General features: G+C 40.2%; 1 protein-coding gene across 1 annotated transcript in view; it reads right to left on the bottom strand.

The window, feature by feature from the left end:
• Positions 1-4165: 4165 nt before the first annotated feature.
• The window catches only part of WRNIP1 (WRN helicase interacting protein 1), a 29482-nt gene continuing 13828 nt past the window's right edge, over positions 4166-19819 (bottom strand). Inside the window, exons 4-7 of the mRNA XM_045007529.1 lie at positions 12851-13080; positions 6182-6337; positions 5288-5367; positions 4166-4964 (exon numbers count right to left, since the gene is read on the bottom strand). Of these exons, the coding sequence (XP_044863464.1) occupies positions 4689-4964; positions 5288-5367; positions 6182-6337; positions 12851-13080 (742 nt within the window). The 3' untranslated portion in view covers positions 4166-4688. The remainder of the gene's footprint in view (positions 4965-5287; positions 5368-6181; positions 6338-12850; positions 13081-19819) is intronic.

The following is a 19819-nucleotide window of genomic DNA, read 5'->3' as shown; positions in this document are numbered from 1 at the left end:
TTTTTTGAGATGGGGCAGGAAGGATAGGAGGAATTAATCTTGAATTATAAGCAAAATCTACACTCAGTGGCCTTCTTAGTGACAGCACAATGGCTTGTTACAGCCTTTCTGACATTTTTGGGGGACATAAGCAGGTGCATGTCCTTCCTCCTTTGAGATCTGGACATTCTCAGTTAAATTCCCTATCAAAGGACATCAGAATTCTTACCCCCTTCAAAACAGGTCTGAGAAGCATCTCATTGTGAGAGATGCTGTCATAACTTAGGCTCTGTCTACATTAAGGAAATGCATACCATTGTAACAATATTAGTACCAATGTACTTATACCAGTAAACCCCTAATGTAAACACACTGCACTGGTGAAGCTCACTTCAGAGTCAGACTGGTATGCATTTTCTTAATGTAGAAAGAGTCGAAATCACAGAAACAAGTTATTAGGCAAAAAACCTTTATAGGAAAGGAATTCTTTATTAAATGAACTGATCCACAGGAGGCCAAATCCAAAGCATGGCCCTTGTACACAGATATTTCTCTCTAAGAAAGATGGGCTTGCTGAATGCAGGAGTTGTTGATAATTAGTATGAAGTTCAATTCTATTATATACAATAGGAGGAAGAAAGAATCGTTCCACATCGAAACAGCTGTGGAGTAGACTAAGCCAGGCCTAGTATTACTAGCACATCCAGAAAGGGAACTGCACGGAAACAAAAAATGAAGGATACAATCCTGTTGCTGGGACTATTCACAGCGTGAGGAACAATTCAATGTGAATGAGGGCATTATCATCTGCCTCTATATTATTTAAGACAAAAACTGACGGGGAAATCTTTACATCTGAGAAAATTAAAGAAGAGATCTCTCAGCTTTCTGGTCAATGCGACATGTCAAAATATAAACAGCAGAGAGGGTATCTCTAACTTTTCTGTAATCAAAATTGCTCAAATCTACAGCCAACAGTTTTGGTGGACAGACACTTAATAGCTTTGACTAGAAATTTGGATGGAATTTGAACTCTTTCAGAAGTGTGTTGGTTTAGAACTAGTTGCAAAGAAATTCTCTTAGTATGTACTAACTTCCCTACTAACTATGAATAGTATTTAGAAGTAAATTTTATAAATCCAGACAAATTAAAGTTTGCCAGGGATTTGATATTCTTCCACACCACTTGTCTGCAATCTCACCAGACCCCAACAAGTAACAATAGTGGAAGGCCTGGACTTTTCTGACCCACATTCTCTCTCCATGGCACAGAATTCACTGAGGAAAACAGCACTTGTTCATTTTGCACTTCCCAGGTCACAACTGACACGGCAGTCTCAAATCCAGGACTACCCCAGCTACATACCTAATGTTCAGAATGGAAAGAAATAGCTTCCTACTCTTCATCAACAGTAACCTGTGAAAACTGCTAATGAAACCATGAAAAGGAAAAAAACTACAAAAGGATACAACTGTGCCATAACTTCTATAGTGCTATTTTGTTAAAATGAGATGGAGTAATTAAAGTGAAGTTGCTGAGATTGACAGATTCTTGTCCAACAACATTGGATGCATCACAAACACTATTCTTTAGCAGTGTTTGTTACAGATTTGGCCACTCGCCCTTTCAGGAATTAGAGACAATCTGCCAGTATGGTTTTGAGTGGTGTATGGTTGTTGAATTTACTTTCCATAAGCCTCCCATGCAGCTCAGGATTTAAGTTCTTAGCTTTCAATGAAACACATACAATTACCCACAGCCTTCAGATTTTTCACTACAAGGTGTTCTCTTTCATCAAATCTCACAAGCGAAGCTGGGTCAGAGTGACTCTGTGCTTGGATAGACCGCCAAGGAAAATTCAGGTAATACAGGAATCATTGTAATGATTCAGGAGTACTTGTGGCACCTTAAAGACTAACAAATTTATTTTAGCACGAGCTTTCATGAGCTACAGCTCACTTCTTTGGATGCATAGAATGGAACACACAGACAGGAGATCTTTATACATACAGAGAACATGAAAAAGTGGAAGTATGCATAACAACAGGAAAAGTCTAATCAATTGAGATGAGCTATCAGCAGCAGGAGGAAAAAAAACTTTTTGAAGTGATAATTAAGATGGCCCATAGAAGGTGTGAGGAGAACTTAACATAGGGAAATAGATTCAATTAGTGTAATGACCCAACCATTCCCAGTCTCTGTTTAGGCCAGAGTTAATTGTATCTAATTTGCATATTAATTCAAGTTCAGCAGTTTCTCTTTGGAGTCTGTTTTTGAAGATTTTTGTTGCAAAATTGCCACCTTCAAGTCTGTCACTGAGTGGTTAGAGAGGTTGAAGTGTTCTCCCACTGGTTTTTGAATGTTATGATTCCTGATGTCAGATTTGTGTCTTGCAACAAAGCCCGATGCCAGCTCTGTCCACATATCCATTCAAGTGACACCATCATAGGACCTAATCACATCAGACACGCCATCAGGGGCTCGTACACCTGCACATCTACCAACGTGATATATGCCATCATGTGCCAGCAATGCCCCTCTGCCATGTACATTGGCCAAACCGGACAGTCTCTACGCAAAACAATAAATGGACACAAATCTGACATCAGGAATCATAACATTAAAAAACCAGTGGGAGAACACTTCAACCTCTCTAACCACTCAGTGACAGACTTGAAGGTGGCAAGACACCTACCCCTAACCGGCCCGCCATACAATTTACGAAACCCGATATGGCCCTCAGGCCAAAAAGTTTGCCTGCCCCTGTTCTATGATATCAACAGCTACTTCCAAGATGTTCATTGCCAGTGCTGGTCATGGAGACACCACAGATTTGAACACTGGCAGCAACTGGACTTAACTGTCACCTGTAGAAAACACCTACAGGATGTTATCCATACTTTCAGTTTTCACAGTGAAGATTGGACTGTGCTGCAAAATAAGGCTTTTACTAGAAAAATCCATTGTACCAATTAACACTGCCACCTATGCATTATCAGCTCAAAAGACCAAGCAAGGTGTCTTCAATTCATTGCAAATCTCAGCGAAGCTATGTCATTGATTGCATCATCCCTGAATGCTGATGCAGCATGGAACACAGTCAGATTATCCAAGAGCTAGATATAGAATCACCTATTGCTTGAAAAGGCAATCACTTCCCAGGAAAGGTGACAAGAAAAGATGGAATTCCTGCTGACATAGTGAAACAAGGAGGACAGATTGTGCTTAAACATCTGCCAATGTCCTGGTTGCCTGTTGGAGGGAAGGAGGTGTACCACAAGACATGAAGAATTCCACCATCACAACATTGTACAAAAACCAAAAGAGATCAAAGTGATTGCAACAGCTACAGAGGAATCTCTCTCCTTAGAGTTGCTGGCAAGACATTAGCACAGGTCACTCAAAAGACTGCAAGTTCTTTTGCGTCTATGCCGGTAGATCAATTATCTGTATATCTGCATATATCCAGAGAGTCAGTGCAGTGTTGCACTAAGGCAACTGCTAGAAACATTGACACCACCAGCTGGGAAGATGCAGCTAGCAACAGACCATACTGAAGGGATGTGCCAGGAAGTCAGAGAGACCAAAGAGAGTGAAAGTGAAGAGAGCAAAGAGGAAAGCGCAACGGGCCTCAAACACTAGTCATGTTCCAGCTTCAGTTTCTGGCACACATTATCTGTGGCAAGGACTGTTGCTTGAGAATTGGACTTCTGTAGCATCGTGAGTGGCTAAAGAGTGCACACAGAAACTGAACTGCTTTGATGGCTAAACCATTGTCTTTCAAGACAGACAGTTGCCATTCCATTCCTACCATGAGACAAGTCAAATCTGTGCCTCCCAACTGTCTTGACTCAAAGCTAATGGAAACTCTTGAGCAAGACTGGAAGTATTTAGCAGATAATTTAGTATTATAGGGTCTTACTTCTCAAAAAGCTATATTTAAAGAAAGCATCAGATTATTAAAAACAAAATAAAGAGAGCTACACATAAAATGTTATTTTTCAATGTGATGTGGTCATGCTACTTTCAACCTGAATTAGTCTACCAGCAAATGATTGGAATTTGGTATGGAAGCTGGTTATTAGAAATAAATACACCACAATAATGTTAAGAACCCCACCACTACCATAAAAATGTTTAACACACATACACATAAATAACTTACAATAATTTTGGAACAGTTTTATTAATTTATGACATCTTGTCATATCAAAAACAGTTTAAAACACAGTATAATGAATATTACATTGTAATTACATATTGTTTTACCATAGGATTTTATATTTTATTCTGTGCAATTTCAGTTTTTTTTTAAATAGCATCCTCAAAATAGGAAGTAAATTAAGGTGGCTTTTAAAATATATAATATTCCTTCATTGTGTTGTTCTGACAGTTTCAGTCTGTTCTCCTCAGTTTTACATTTATTTTCCTTAAAGGGCAAAAGCCATGTTGCTTCAACCACAAAATGTTACTAAGTTAATAAAAGCCACCTTTGGTTTCCTAATTTGTGCAACTGTAGATTGTTTTTAAAACATCCTCCAAAATGTTTACAAAACAGAAGGACAACAGTGTCATCATGGGCCCAATAGTTTCATCATGTCATCCCAGCAGGCATATGTCTGAAGTGAGAAGAGATTTTCAACTCAATTGCAAAAAAAAAACCAACAACACTTTTTTTTTTTTTTTAAATAAAGGCACAGTAAGACTATTACATTTTTTGTCCCTTAAAAAAGTCCACTCCTTTCAGCTCTTCAGGCAGATATTCTTGCTCTACAGGTTCCTGGTACATGGGGTTATATTTATAATCTTTACCATAGCCCAAGTCCTTCATGAGCCTGGTTGGGGCATTTCTCAAGTGCAGTGGAACAGGTGGAAGTGGTCCCTGGTGGTTTCTCAAACATGCTTTGACATTGCTGTATGCACTGTACACCTCAATAGACTTGGGTGCTCTAGCAAAGTAGACTACACATTGGGCTAGTATGACCTGCAAAACAGAGGGAGAACAATATTACGTGACTGTTAAATTGTAATCTCTTTGGAACAAAGACCATAATTTAGTTTGTTTGTACAGCATGTAGCACAAGGGCCATGTCTGGCCTGTAGCTGCTATTGCACTAATAATGTTTAATAACAAAACCACCAGCACCACCACCTCCTCTTGCTTTTGGCTAATTAAGAAGCAAAAGAATAGCTAACTTAGAATACAAAGTTGTAAATATCATACAAAGAAACCAAGAGTGACAAGACAAAATAAAACTTGTTAAAAATATGTGTATACGCGTACAAACAATTTTGTGACAGCCTTACCTCACATTCTGGCATGCCAATAAAATGACAGCCTTGGTATGCAGCAACTGCTTGTGTTAATGCCAAAGGATCTGCCAGTCCTACAACAAAAAGGATCATAGATAAGTAAATTAAAACCAGGAAAGCAGAGCAAGTACTGTCGTTCTTCATCTACACTACAAAGTCATACCTGTGCTACTGAAACAAAGGTATGCAGGTATATTTTGAGGTGGCTTTTTCAGATAACAGGTCATTTTAGATAATATATGTAGATGGTTTCCCCAAGACTGCAACCATCACATCTTCACTAAAGTATTATGAAGGAAGTTTTGGTGAATCAGTCAGCCGTGGATAAGCCAGCAGGGTGTTTACAACTGGGAAAACAGCTAGCAGGCTTTGAAGTCAGGGTGATCTATAGAGTTAGTTTCCCCAATTACCAGAAAATATGGGTGTCCCTAACACCCTCTGGATAATTTAAGTTCAAATGAAAATACATTTTTAGTTAAATCAAATAAAATGTTTTGATTCTCTACTGAAACCTGAATTCAGGGATCTGTGTTTTTCCTGTAAGAGGTTTCAGAGTAGCAGCCGTGTTAGTCTGTATCCGCAAAAAGAACAGGAGTACTTCTTTAAGGTGCCACAAGTACTCCTGTTCTTTTTTCCTGTAACAGTTGATCAAATCATTAACACCCAAAGTGGAATGCTGAATGCAGTCATCCACTTAATCTGAGGTGTCAATGATATCATCAGTTGTTGCAAAAGAAAAAGTTTAGCCCTGAACTCTAGTTATGGCAACAGGCTTTGAACTGTTGTCTTTTTAAACAAACAGATTTTTCCAAAAGTAACTGATGCAAACCAAAGAACTTCTAGATATTATTTTTTAAAATGTTCCAGTACTATTATTGTGATGCCCACCTATATCTTCGCTTGCAAATCTCACCAGCCTTCTTGCCACATACAGTGGATCCTCACCACCTTCGAGCATTCGGGCAAGCCAGTAGAGGGAAGCATTTTCATCTGAGCCTCGCATAGATTTATGAAGTGCAGAAATACAGTTGTAATGCTCTTCACCTATTTAGAGAGGGGGAAAAATGGCGAGAAATGTTATGTACAGAAATTTAACTGAATAAACCCACAAAACATCTATTTGTTTATTACTTGTGCTTTCAATGGTAAATACATTTTAAGGGAATTTTTTTTAACTAAGTAATAACTAGATATGGGCCAAATCTCCAGATCCAATACCCTAAATCTGTGTGTGTAAGGTGTGTCTGATACGCAGCAGGGCTTATTCAATTTTTTAAAGTTTTTACCTTTTCTTTATACACTGAAAAACAAAATTGTTATGGAAGTTCTCCTTTAAAATCTGTCTTCAACAAGAGAAATTAAAAATTTTTTTAGGGCAACTGGGAATCAGGAAAGCCCTATAGAATAGCTAATGATGAGAAGCAAGAAAAGGGAAAAATATTCCAGTCGATTGGTGAGTATTACTGGGTAAAGAATTTGTCAACAAGCTTACTGTGCTACCACTTTTGAATATTCATGGGAAACTGGGGAGGTGACAGAAGACTGGACAAAAAACAAACACTGTACTACTGATCTAACAAAGAGAAAAGGAGCCTAGCAAATATATTCCCATAAATTGAACAATATCTCTGACGACATACAGCAAAAATTAAGGAAAAGTATTTCACTCCTATGCCAATTTTTTCCCATTCAGACAGGGAGAAACCTGGAAAGATGCAATACTGAAAGAGATCTACGGATGACAGAAGACAGTAAATCAGATGTGAATTTGCAATGTTAGATACCAACAAAGAAACCAATGCAATTTTATGATGAATACATAGAGATGTCATATCACAAAGTCTGGAGGAAATAGTTTTTCTCTACAGCGCTGGTGCAACTGCATCCTGAAATACTGGATTCAGTTACAGGCACTTTCTTTACCAGACAGACACTGACAAATGGATGGGAGCTCAGGAGGGAAGAAAGCAATTACATATGGGGCTAGAAGGACTGAAATGCCAAGGAAGTTTAATATACAGAAATTGGCTAACTAACTCCTCCAGGGAGACAACTGAGGAAAAGGAATTTTTGAGCAAAGCAAAAATGGATATAACTAAGAATAAAAGGGGGAACTTAAGAAAGGGAAACAACGGTTACATTTCTCGTCCTCCTCTACCCCCAAAAATTCACAACCACAGGGCCATATCCTTAGCATTCATAGGTGTTGTGTAATAAAAGCTGTGCACGTTAGTTTGAGTACAAAGGCCCCAAACCTTCTGCCATTGAACTGAAAAGGAAAACACTTGCAGACTTTCATGGGAGCAAGACCTGGGCCCAAGTCCCATATGGTTATTGTAAATATCATATTGTTACTCTATCCAGATTTTAGGCTCACAAGTGTGATCTTCTGGAACATACAAGCCTGCAGACAGCTATTTTTGATAGTATTCCACACAGAGTCCACTGGTATGCAGTCATTATCATGCCAACATACGCAGGATATCTGTGCTCCGTCATAGCACTCAAACTTTCAACTTCAGCTGGTAGCAATAAACCCAAGCAGCTGAACTCGCATCATGCTCTCGGAAAAGGCGTCTCTTGGTCTCTTAAAAGTAAAGACGACACACTTGCCCATCTCTTTCTAATGAAAGTGCTTTCTTGTGCTGTTTAGGCTGCTAGACGGGAGTTCACTTTGTAATACAACACCAGATGGGGAGAACCCACACATGTATATAAGCCCTGAAACACAACAAGGTATGTATTTCACAGCAGATGACTTTAAGTCTTGTTGGTAGCAGGCATGGAAAAGGCCACATTACTATTCTACATTTACATTACAATTACAGCTAGAGACCTCAACCAGGTCAGCGTCTCATAGTGCTAGGCACTGTACAGATAACAAGCAATAGTCCCTGTCGCACCCATATTCTGCCCTTTTCAGCCAGAGAAGAATGTAGCCAGCCTGTGGATAAGGGATAGCAAGTACACAGTAAAAGGGAGACCACAACAATAGAACTGAAAAGAAGAGGTCTTCTGCCTGGGACTTATGAGAAAGAAAGCATGAAAAGCCAGTACATAACCCTCAGCCTGCACATAAGTAATGTAGGGCTCTTTGCAACTTCATGAAGAAGGAAGACTTTTTTTTTTAATAAGTTGAAGGGGTTTCCAGATAATAAGATATTCCCAGAAGCTAAGCTAAACAAACTCAGAGGCCAAAGACTGAATAAAGCAAAACAATGATGACTATAGAAATAAATAGAAACATCACAGTGATTATTTATCATTGTTGTTTTCAATTAAATCAACACTAATACAATCACAAATAGGAAAATAAAACGTAAAAAGTGATGGGGTAGTATACAAACTTGTAACTGAAAGGCAGTGTTGTATCGATTAATCCATTAACATAAATATCAATATTGTGGAACTGTTTTCTTGTGCTTCCCCATCTATTTGTCGCTTGTCCCATACTTAGATTGTAAGCTCTTAGAGACAGGGATCTCCTTTTTGATATGGGTTTGTACAGTGCCAAGCACAATAGGGTCCTGCTCCATGACTGAAGCTCCTAGGCACTATGGTAATACAAATAACCAATACTACAATATGGACACTGTTCAAGAGTGAGTGCTGTATCAACCATTACATACCCTTAAATTATACTGAAAAAAAATCAAGATAAAAAACCCCCCAAAAACTACAAGATGACCAGAATCACTTGTTCCCCTCAGATCTACTGGTACATTGCAAATGCTGCAGCATTCAATTGGTGGCTGAGTTTGGCAAGAACACCTCCTTTATCTGGATGCTACACTGTACAACTCAATCTTCGCTGGTGTGCACACACAGAGAGCAGCTTCCCTACGAGGGGAAGGATTTATACACTTTGGGTTGAGAGTGGCTTGCTCCCTAGGCTTCTGGTTAGTGCTTGGTGGAAGTATATAGGAAAATACACCTCAATATTTATTTGGCCACACTTGCATAAACTGACAAGAACTCTCAATTTCATATTTACTTAACATCTGATTAAATGCCACTTAACCACTTGGATTAGCTAAATGCACAGTTATTATATAGAGTTTATGCTATTACGATCATGATTAAGCAACAATAATTACCGTTCACTATTGTTAGGCTAAATACATTTCTTAGAACATATTCTACTAGAAGGGCAATCTTGATTCACCATGTCCCGGTTAGAGCATATTGTAAGAAATTCTGTATGTATACAGCTCCTGCTGTCTAGAAGCACTTTACACACTGTATACCTAAAGCATCACTGAACTGCAGTGACCTCTAGCATAGAGGGCAATTGTTAAGCAGCACACATGAGATTTCACAGAGTAGGGAGAAGGGAAATGTTGTAGGAGGATATAGGAAGGCAAACCTCGACTCTTACAGAATGCGTCATGGGCTCTTAAAAATTGTTTGCTCTGTGTGTTAATCTTTCAAAGGCAATATCTGATAAATTCAAACAGGTAAACTGCATGGAACCCAGTATATTTACCTCAAGGGCAAGCAGCTGACCCAATATGCTTATATTTGAACTAGTGGCTTCAGAGAGACATAGACTATGGCACCTGGATACATTCTAACTAGACAGAGGAGTGGAAGCTGAGGGCACTCAACACCTCACAAGATGGGTTAAGCATTTCAAAGGACTGGGAAATAAAGAGAGAGCAAACTGATAAAGGATGGGGAAAGGTATATAACACACTCGTGAATCCCAGAATGTGAAATTTGGCATTTGTCTCCTTAATGCCACAATTTCCTCTCCTTTCTATCTCTATCCAATGCCTTTTTTTTTTTTTGCGCGCTGTCTACCACTGGTCTTTTGTCTCTCCCCCCCACATACTCCCCCCAATTAAATCAGTTGCTGGCTGGGTGTCCTTTACCCAAAGATTATTTTCTTAGACTACAGTTTCTCTTTGCAACAGAAACCTTAAAAGCACCATACAAAGTTAAAATCCCCCCCAAAAATCTCTCATTACAAATTTTGGTAAGTGTAATTACAGATAATCCATCACACTTGATCTACTGGAAATTAAGTCAATCCATTTTCCAAACTTTTCTTGGCATAATTTTTAGAAGCTAAGATGCAGGGTCATTCACATATTTCCAAAACACTAGCATATAAATTGTTAAGTATAAGGAAACTCATCTAATCCTTAATACTCAATCTCTAATTCCCACATCTACGGCATAAAAAGGTACAAATAGCCAGCATTTGAGACATATAATGTTGCCAAGTCACGAATTTAGCAAGAGCTGGTACCATATTAGGAATCCTTACATGCAGTTATACGTAGATGGCCTGACATCAGCAAACTACAAAATTCATTACCTTATAAAGCAACTCCAAAAATAAAGTTCAAAATGCAGTTTGAAAATCTGAATGGTTTTGCAAATATGAGCACTGAAAGACTTTTCAGACCTAATAAAAATGCCACTGAAGCATTCCATCTTCCCCACAAAATAAACATTTAATTTAAAAAATCCTTCTATCTCAAACACCTACCAACCAAATACATAACAGCAACAACATAACCATTTTAGAGTTTTTAAATCACCTTTAGGCAGGCCAATCTCAACTAAATGTTGCCTAAAAAAATGACGACAACTTACATCACTACAGTCACAAATTTATTTCTGGATTCCATGTAAGATATTAGTTATATCTTTCATAAAACATTTAATTTTCCATCCTTCAGAATAATTATCTTACATGAAATAAATATGATGAATATTGACTGGCTTATAGTGCGAAAGAGGTACTATACTGCTCTAAAGCCTATTTCTCAATCTGAAGAACACAACCATCCTGCCCTTCCTATAATACTAAATGGGAGAGGGATCCCAGCAGAGGGGAGGGAGGTTCCAGGAGATCCTGATATGAAAAAGGTAGAGAACCACTGCTCTAAAGATTTAGACATTTAGCAGTCCTGTAAAAGAAGATAACTTGGGTATGTTAAGGGCAGTATTTCAACACAGTTACTACTGCATCCGAGTGAATATTTAACTGTTCTATTAAAAAAGGCTACATATAAAATTATTAAAAAAAAAAAATCAGATCTTAAGGTTGAAGTGTACTAGCCAAAGCAACATATTCGGGTAACACATACAATATCAGGAAATATTTTAAGCTAACAGCAAATCAATTATATTTAACAGTCCCCAGGGACATCTGGAATTTATTTTATTGTCCCCTCTAACTTTGTTCCTTGCTGACTGCTCGTGTGCACAGACAAAGCTCTCTGCTGTTCCACTCCTCTTGTCTCCCATCCTCTTGTCAGCAACCCTCCACCCATACTTCCACAGAGATTCTTTAGGTAAAGATAGCAGGGTCCTTCTGCCCCAGACAAACAGTCCAGGTGAGAGGCAGGCCTGGCTTCTTCTTTACTGAAAGGTGTGCAAGTAGAAGCACTGACGGCCCTGGGGTGGTGCCCTGCGCTGTACTACAAGCACCTTCTGCTCTGCCGTTCCAGCTATTCCATTCCAGGCCTTACACATCACCATGATGCAATGCTTCTCCAGGACTCAGATGAGACCTAGAATTAGCGGAAAGGAAAGTCTCTCTCACTGGCACTGGAAAGACTCCTAACTCTTGCTGGCCTTCAGAAACCAGCACTCTGGGATTAGGCTGGGACTCAGAGCACTGGTGTTTCACAGCTGGCAGCCTCTGCCAGATCGACAGTCTGCAGGCATCCACATCAGACATGAGCAGTGAACTATTTCCCTGAAACCATGAGCTGGAACTAGGAGTGCTGGCTTTAAGTGGTTTCCATTATATACAGGGTTTACAGTTTGGTTCAAAGGCACTCCGCAAACCCACTATACAAATTGTTACAGTGCCCCTGTGTGGTGCTCTCTTCTGTGAGACCAGCACACTACTTTAGGTCATGTGATTTGGGTTCAACCAACCAAATTGCATTAAAAAAACTGAGGTTAATAAATGTTAGGCTAAGTCTTAAAAAATTATTTGAAATGGGAGGTGTGCTCCCTCAATTTCCCAGCAACATTTTAACTACACACGATTTTGTTTATTTGAAACAGCATTTTTGGATGCCTACCAGAAAAATCCATGCATCCCCTGTCAACCCTGACCAAACTGCTATTACCACTTTGCAACAAAATACATAATGGGCTTCAATTGCTTCCTCTAGGCTCCAGATGGAGGAGAGGTTTTAGTCACTTGGTTTTTACCCTCTGGCAAATTTTCCATATCATGGGGCCTAAGTTTATGCCAACATAAGTCTAGGTGAACCTCATCTGATTTTGGCCCACACCTGAAATGGAAAGAGCCCAGCTTGACTCTCAGTTCTCAGGGCAAGTTTGTAGAGCTGGCAGTTAGACTAAAGTTGGAAACTGAGCACATTTGATATAGTCATTAAGAGAAATAAGAAACCCCACAATATCTTTTTTTGGGGGGGGAGATATCAGACCTTTTTTCAGAGTAGAACCACAATTCAAGACTAGTTTGTAAATCAGTGACAGCTGGGAAAAATAAATAATTCATAAGATATAATTTTATATCATCAGTCCTTGCTGCATAGCACTACCTTCAGGGTAACCGCTCACCTGCTCGGTCATACAGGATATGGGATCGCTGTAGTCCTTCCTTCACATGGTCTTCTGTTATAAGAACTCCATCCACAGAGCAACCTTGTGTGCTAGCCTGATGAGAGGTTTTCCCTGCAGTTAATCTGGCTTGAACAGCCAACTGGAGTCCATTCAGTCCAGTTCTTGCATCACCATCACAAAGGTAAGCTAGAGTGCTTACAGCTTTTTCCTCTATGTACACAGGGGACCTGCAACAGAATTACCCCACGTTGTTTTCATATTACATTCTTTTCATTGGAAATTATTCACAATGTTATGTGTTTTTTTTTTTTTAAAACAGCATTCACAGAGAAGTATCTGGGTTTAAAGAGCTGTCCTTTAATTCATGCCATTGTGCTGAAGTATTGCAGGGGCTCTGAGAACAGTATGTGACCTATGCATCATGTGTGTTATAATGCTTAAGCACAATGGCATGTGTAAAAGCTGGAATGGAAGATTTCAACCATATCTGAACTTCCTTGTTTTTGCAAGATCAGATTGGACAGGGAAGTTTATTTAATGGTAGATTAGGTGATTTTAAAGCTCATCCTGTCTGTCCTGGGAGTGTTGTGGACTTCACTCAATCAATATTTAATAAAACACTGACATCCTTGGATGGAAGGCACTTCAGAACTATTCTTATGCACAAAAATGTGGTACTTTTAGCATGAAATTATCCAACTTCACATTATAGACTAATGAGGCATTATGCAATCAATATGACCTTTGAAGCTACTGTAAACAAGAGAATTGACACCAGATCACTTTTTTAAAGTTAAAAAGTGGTATTTAAAGTTCACTTGAAAGTGTATAAAAGTCTTAGACCATAGAAAATAGATAACAAGCAATTTGTCTTGGAGCCAAATCTTCATGAGTGTGCAGATAAAACTAAAGAATAAAGAAGTCATTATTATGAGGATAATTTGTATTATAGTAATTGTACTAGCTCTGTACAAACGCACAGAAAGAGACATTAAAGAACACACAATATAAACAGAAAGACAGACCGAGGGTTGGAGGAAAAAGAGAAGCATAATGTAAAGTGACTTCTGACACACCAAATAATTTAGGATTCACCCACAGCTCTGCACTTCATTCACTGAAAGATTTACTACTATTATCAGAAATGATGCATGACGAGGCCAGCTACCAATGCCAGTGTTTCCAGACATACTGATCTGCTAATCTTTATTATTTGACCTGGGTCTCTATAGGGTTATGATAAATATCTTAGCTGAGCAGGCAACAGCTGCAAGGGCTCTGAAATTACAGGTACAAGGGCAGCAGTAACTCCCTCTCATTTTAGCCTAGTCAGAAGCAGACCTGAATGTCAACACCAGATATATATATCAAGTTTTTATTCCTCTCAAACTAAACGCTTGCTGCACACTCCCAAACCAGAGGGCCATTTTTGCTAAGAAAAAGATAACATAATACGCATGCCTTCAGCTGTCACTCCCCTCCACACCTTAGTACTTTTATCTGAGGGACTCAAATACAGAACATTAAACAGGTGTTGCTAATGCCTCAGTGGTGTAGTCTGTAGCTTATGTGCCCCACCTCCTTTATGTGGTGGATTTGAAGGATTGGGAATGACTTATGGATCTGCATATTCTTGTGTCCACACCATCCCCACATTCTCTCCTCCAACGGTGCACAAGCAGCCCCAGAGAGCCATGCTCCACAGTGTGCAGGGAATGCACATCCGCCACACTGAGATAACTACTTTTTCCAATAACATTTCGGGCAGGCGGGAGGGCGCTGTGGAATGAAGGAAGCACTGTACAGTACATCTCATTGTAACAATACATCATCACAATCTCTTTAAATATCAAGGTATCAGGATTCATCCTTCAGAGCTAAAGTTGGCCACTGGGTTTTGTTACGTTTTGAAACAAACCAGTAGGTACTAATCAGTTGTAGCTGAATAAAAGGTTATTTTTAAAGCACAGCAGGCAGCAAAAGCACTTGTAGTATAAGTGCCTACGTCAACAGAGAGCAAGAGCAAACAACATGCTGTATGTTTAAAAAACAAAATACTTTGGATTTCCCAGTGGGGAAGATTAGAGACGAGGATTCATAGAATAGTTCTGACAGAGACCAGGCATTTGCCTGATTAAAAAAAGGCATGAGGCATTTCAGGCTTCTTGCATTCAGAATATAGGCTGAAACTGAACCCACATCCAGTGGCTAGGGCATCAGACTGGGAGTCAAGAGAGCTCTTAGGGGCAGGGATTATCACTTCCTATGTTTGGATAGGCCCCAACCTTGTTGAGGGCTACCAGCCCTATTGCAATTTAATTGTTAAATAATAATACATTTGAGTTCTATTATTGGCTCTGCTATTGACTCATTGTATGACCTCAGCCTCTCAGTGCCTCAGTTGTACTGATAAGGTGTTTATATACCCGACTCTATTGTAATGACAGGGACAATAATCCTTGCCCTTCTTGGTAAAGTGCTTTGAGATCTATGGATGGTGTAGAAGTAGTAGTCTTATTTCATGAAAACAGCATTATACCAAACGTGGCACAATATAGCTATTTTAAATAAAAAAGGTTCAATATCTAAATGTAGACTGTATTATATAACAAATTCTTATCAGCTCCATTATTATTTATTAAAAGTCAATAATATGTAACATGATCAAGACAGCAGGCTCTCTCCCCAAAAGCTTTCTATGTATTATGCTAAAATCCACCACGGGAATAGAGAGAGCACCTTGATTAATGACAGAAGTATCACAGTGACATTGCTCTCTTCGTTTTCAGGCGACGGTATTTTAGGCAGGCAATAATAGGACTCCACAATAGGGCATTGAGAGCACAGAGGAAGATGTAAATAAAAAAAATCTGCTTGAAAAGGGAGACAAGGTAAAAGACTGAAAAATATGATATTTCACTAGGCACATTTAAAAAAAATTATTGCACATTGAACGTGAGATTAAAACAGAAATGAGTGTAGAAACTATCATGCATGAAACAGTCATGCTTACAATACAGTACAGTCAGTGGTTTTAAATAAGGTTGGGATTCCTCCCCATCCCCTCAAAATATTTCAGTAGAAGCAGGGGCGGCTCTACAAATTCGGCCGCCCCAAGCAGTCATGCCCAGGAGGCGCCCCCGAGCCGCGGGAGCAGCGGACCTCCCGCGGGCATGACTGCGGAGGGTCCGCTGGTCGCGCGGCTCGGCTGGACCTCCCGCAGCTGCGGGCGGTTCGCAGGTCCGGCGGCTCTGCTGGAGCTGCCGCAGTCATGCCTGCGGGAGGTCCAGCCGAGCCGCGGGACCAGCGAACCGTCCGCAATCATGCCTGCGGGAGGTCCACTGGAGCCGCCGGCAGAGCGTCCCCTCCGCAGTCATGCCTGCGGCAGGTCGGCTGCTCCCGGGGCTCCGGTGGACCTCCCGCAGGCATGACTGCGGCAGGTCCGCCGGCCCAGCCTGCCGCCCCCCCGGGAAAGGGCCGCCCCAGGCGGGTGCTTGCCCCGCTGGGCTCTGGAGCCGGCCCTGAGTAGAAGAGAATACTCCTTCATCAGAGGAAACTGATACTTACACTAATTCATTCAAATATCGCATTTCTTCCCTTAAGAATTACTATTTCAGTACAAATTGTAGCTGTGATCCAGAGACTCCAGATTAAGAGTTTCATACACAGTGTGTTTGCTAATTTTGCTTTAGCAGGCAAGATCCTGATTACAAAGTAGCATTTAATTATGTCAACAGTTTGGTTTTGAAAACCAAACTATTTCACCTTTTTTACCCTGGCCTGCCATCCTATGCTCAGAAGCTCAAACCCATTCTCTGTGTTTTTACAGACTTGCCCCTTACCCTACATGCCTTAACAATTGCAAGTTGTTGAATACTACTCTGACCTCTCAACAGATTCATGCTCATCTTACAAATGGACTGTCTAGTATTTAACAGGGAACATACTGGATGCCAAGTCTTGATGTTTGTACCTTGTAACTAGCGATACTTGGAGACAAAAATATAAACAAACAAACAGGGGCACCCCAGGAACTATCACTTACTGACAACAAGCTGGTATACTAACTAAGGTGAAGGAAAACCACAGCTAGATAGTTTTTTCAAGAGTAAATATATCGCTAGCTTATCTCCACTACGGAATCCATCTGAATCCCAGTATGAACTATCCTAAAAAATTGTCATCATCAGGCCAAATTCTGAGGTGATGTGCAAAATGCTATAAGTGAGTGCAAGGGAGTGGAAGTGAGTGTAACCTACTTGTGGAAGGGCTGGAAATACAACAAACAGCAGGGTGCAATATAAAGTAGCCCCTCATTTCTTTAATGTATACCCTCAAACCTTACAGTCCAACAGCAAATTCCACTAGCGTAGACTCCCTTCTCAACAGAGCCATATAACATCAATTTTGAAGCACAATTTTCAAAGAAATAAATTAGTTCTTCATAAAAATAATAATACAGATAACTGACGATACAATATGTAGCTTCCACCACCTTACAAGATCACTTCTGAATTTGGCCCTTCATCTCAGCTACAACGTCTGCAGGAAAGTTGGAGAGAATATTGTGATAAGAGGGGAACAACTTTCTAAAAAGGCTTGAAATCAATTAGGAGATTTTAATCAAGAGGATTAAGATAAACCAAGTAAGTGGAACAATATTCCATTAATTACAATGCACTAATTACTAGACTGAATTGCACGGCATCTAGTGGTTGATAGTGCAGGGGACTAGAGATATGAACTCCTACATTTTGCTTGACTCGGCCACTACTTTGCTATGTGACCTTTCTATGTGTGTTTATACATGTTTTTCTAAACAGACAAAGTTGGGAGGGTTAAAAAAAATATTTGTAAAGTAATTTGATTTCCTGACATTAATGTTACATTGTATAAGTGCAATGTATCACTGTATGTAGAACAAGGCAGGAATGAATACATTTTAGAGTCATATTGTATATTAGTAAGACCCCCAACAAATGGAAGTGTTGGTAGCCTCTCTTTACATTTCAGAAACATGTCTAATCTTTGGTACGGACTTCTTTTTCCTTACTTCTCCCCCTCACATTTTTGTCTCTCTTCCTTTTTCCTCCTGGCTCAGGTTTACAGTGGTTGAGAACATGGTGCAAACTTACAAGAGAGTGCTTTACCTGGAGTAGTTTCTTTGGGCACAGAATTAGGACCATAGAATTTGCAACATTTTTCATCTTAGTATCTATGTTCACAGCTGGCATAAGCAGGGGCAACTTGGCTACAGTGAATCTGGCCCAAGTGTAACACATAGACATTATGCTGCAGAACTTTAATAACTAAATTCAAAGGTTGTTAAAATAACATTAGGACTCTAACTTAATAATTGACAAAAATAAGGAAATAAAAATTAGGCGGACAATCCACTTAGTTGTAGTTACAGAAGGGGTCCCTAAAATGCCAGGGGTTACACACTATGGCCAAGGTTTCAAACTTGGGTGGCTATAGTCAGGCCTCTGAATCCATATTTAGGCACCCACATGTAAGAGGCTTCATTTTGCTAGGTCCTCAGTACTTCAATGCCTACAGAAGTTGATCTGTAGCTGCTTTGCATATTTGAAAATCACTTTACATATAGGAGTCTGAACATGAATTTAGTAGTGTAACTTCATGCACCCAAGTTTGAAAACCTTGGGCCATATGTGTCCACTACACATAAGAAAGTGACTTCAGGAGAGAATCATCCTGAACACTGAAATCTTTTGCTTATGCTTTTTTATGACTAATCCCCAGCTTTGTGCTTTAAACTAGAGTTGTCCCATCACCAACCTCCCTTGTCATCAAATACAACATACTGTATCTTTGCATGCATATGCTCATAATCAAAACGGGGGGTAACAGTATAGATCAGTTGATAGAACTCTTACCTCTGGACCAGAAGAACAAGTTCTACACTAGGACCCGGGCTCCTACCCAATACTAAATATTCTATCCAATGCTAGCAGGAGAATGAAAAGATGTTCCTAAGCTTTAATTACCACCCTCATCTATATCACAACAATTTTACTTCTTAAGGGTCATTTATGGCCCAAAGTGGATTTTAAAATTTGTATTAAAGAGATACAGTTTTGTGGTGCTGGAATTTGGAGGGAACCTTACTGGGACATCCTTCAAGGAGCTTCAGAGGGCACTTCCATTGCTGCAGCAGGAGGCAGCCCATCTCCTGAAGACAGAGGACCTTCAGCTAGAGCAGTGGTTCTCAACCAAGGGTCCGGGACCTCCTAGGGGGCTGCAGACAGGTTTCAGGGGGTCCACCAAGCATGGCCAGTGTTAGACTTGCTAGGGCCCAGGGCAGAAAGCCAAAGCCCTCCTGCGCAGGACTGCAACCAGGGACCCCGAACCCCACCACCGGGGCTGAAGCCAAATCCTGAGCAACTTAGCTTTGTGGTCTCCTCTGTGGTGTGGGGCCCTGGGCAATTGCCCTGTTTGCTACCCCTTAATGCCGGCCCTGGCTTTTATATTCAGAAAAACAGTTGTGGCACAGCTGGGCTGTGGAGTTTTGATAGCACGTTGGGAGGAGCCTCAGGAAGAAAAAGGTTGAGAACCCCGGAGCTAAAGGGCAAGAGGAAGTCCAGCATATGATGTGACGCATTCATGTCGCACTCCCCATCAGTACCTGCCCAAGCTGGGAAGCCAATGATCCAACCAGTGGACCAAATTCGGTAATGAATCCTGGTCATGTGCCACCTGAGGCACATTGCGTATACACTAAGAAGATGACCCTTTAATTTATACATCTTTTGCGCACCTTAACTACTCCGTCACATCATTGAACAGGGGGCATGTACCACTTTGGGAAATTCTGCCTTAATCTATATATCCCCTTCATCCCTCAGTTTCAAGGAAAACTTCATTTTATATGAAAATAAAACACCACAGAAAACTTTTTAGGCCTTGGGACTGTATCCAAACTCGTGTGCTTATCTCCCAGTGCAG

This window comes from Mauremys mutica, chromosome 2 (assembly GCF_020497125.1).
Source record: "Mauremys mutica isolate MM-2020 ecotype Southern chromosome 2, ASM2049712v1, whole genome shotgun sequence".
NCBI classification, from domain to species: Eukaryota; Metazoa; Chordata; order Testudines; family Geoemydidae; genus Mauremys; species Mauremys mutica.
Note: the sequence above shows the minus strand (reverse complement) of the source record. Positions and strands in the feature narration are given on the sequence as shown.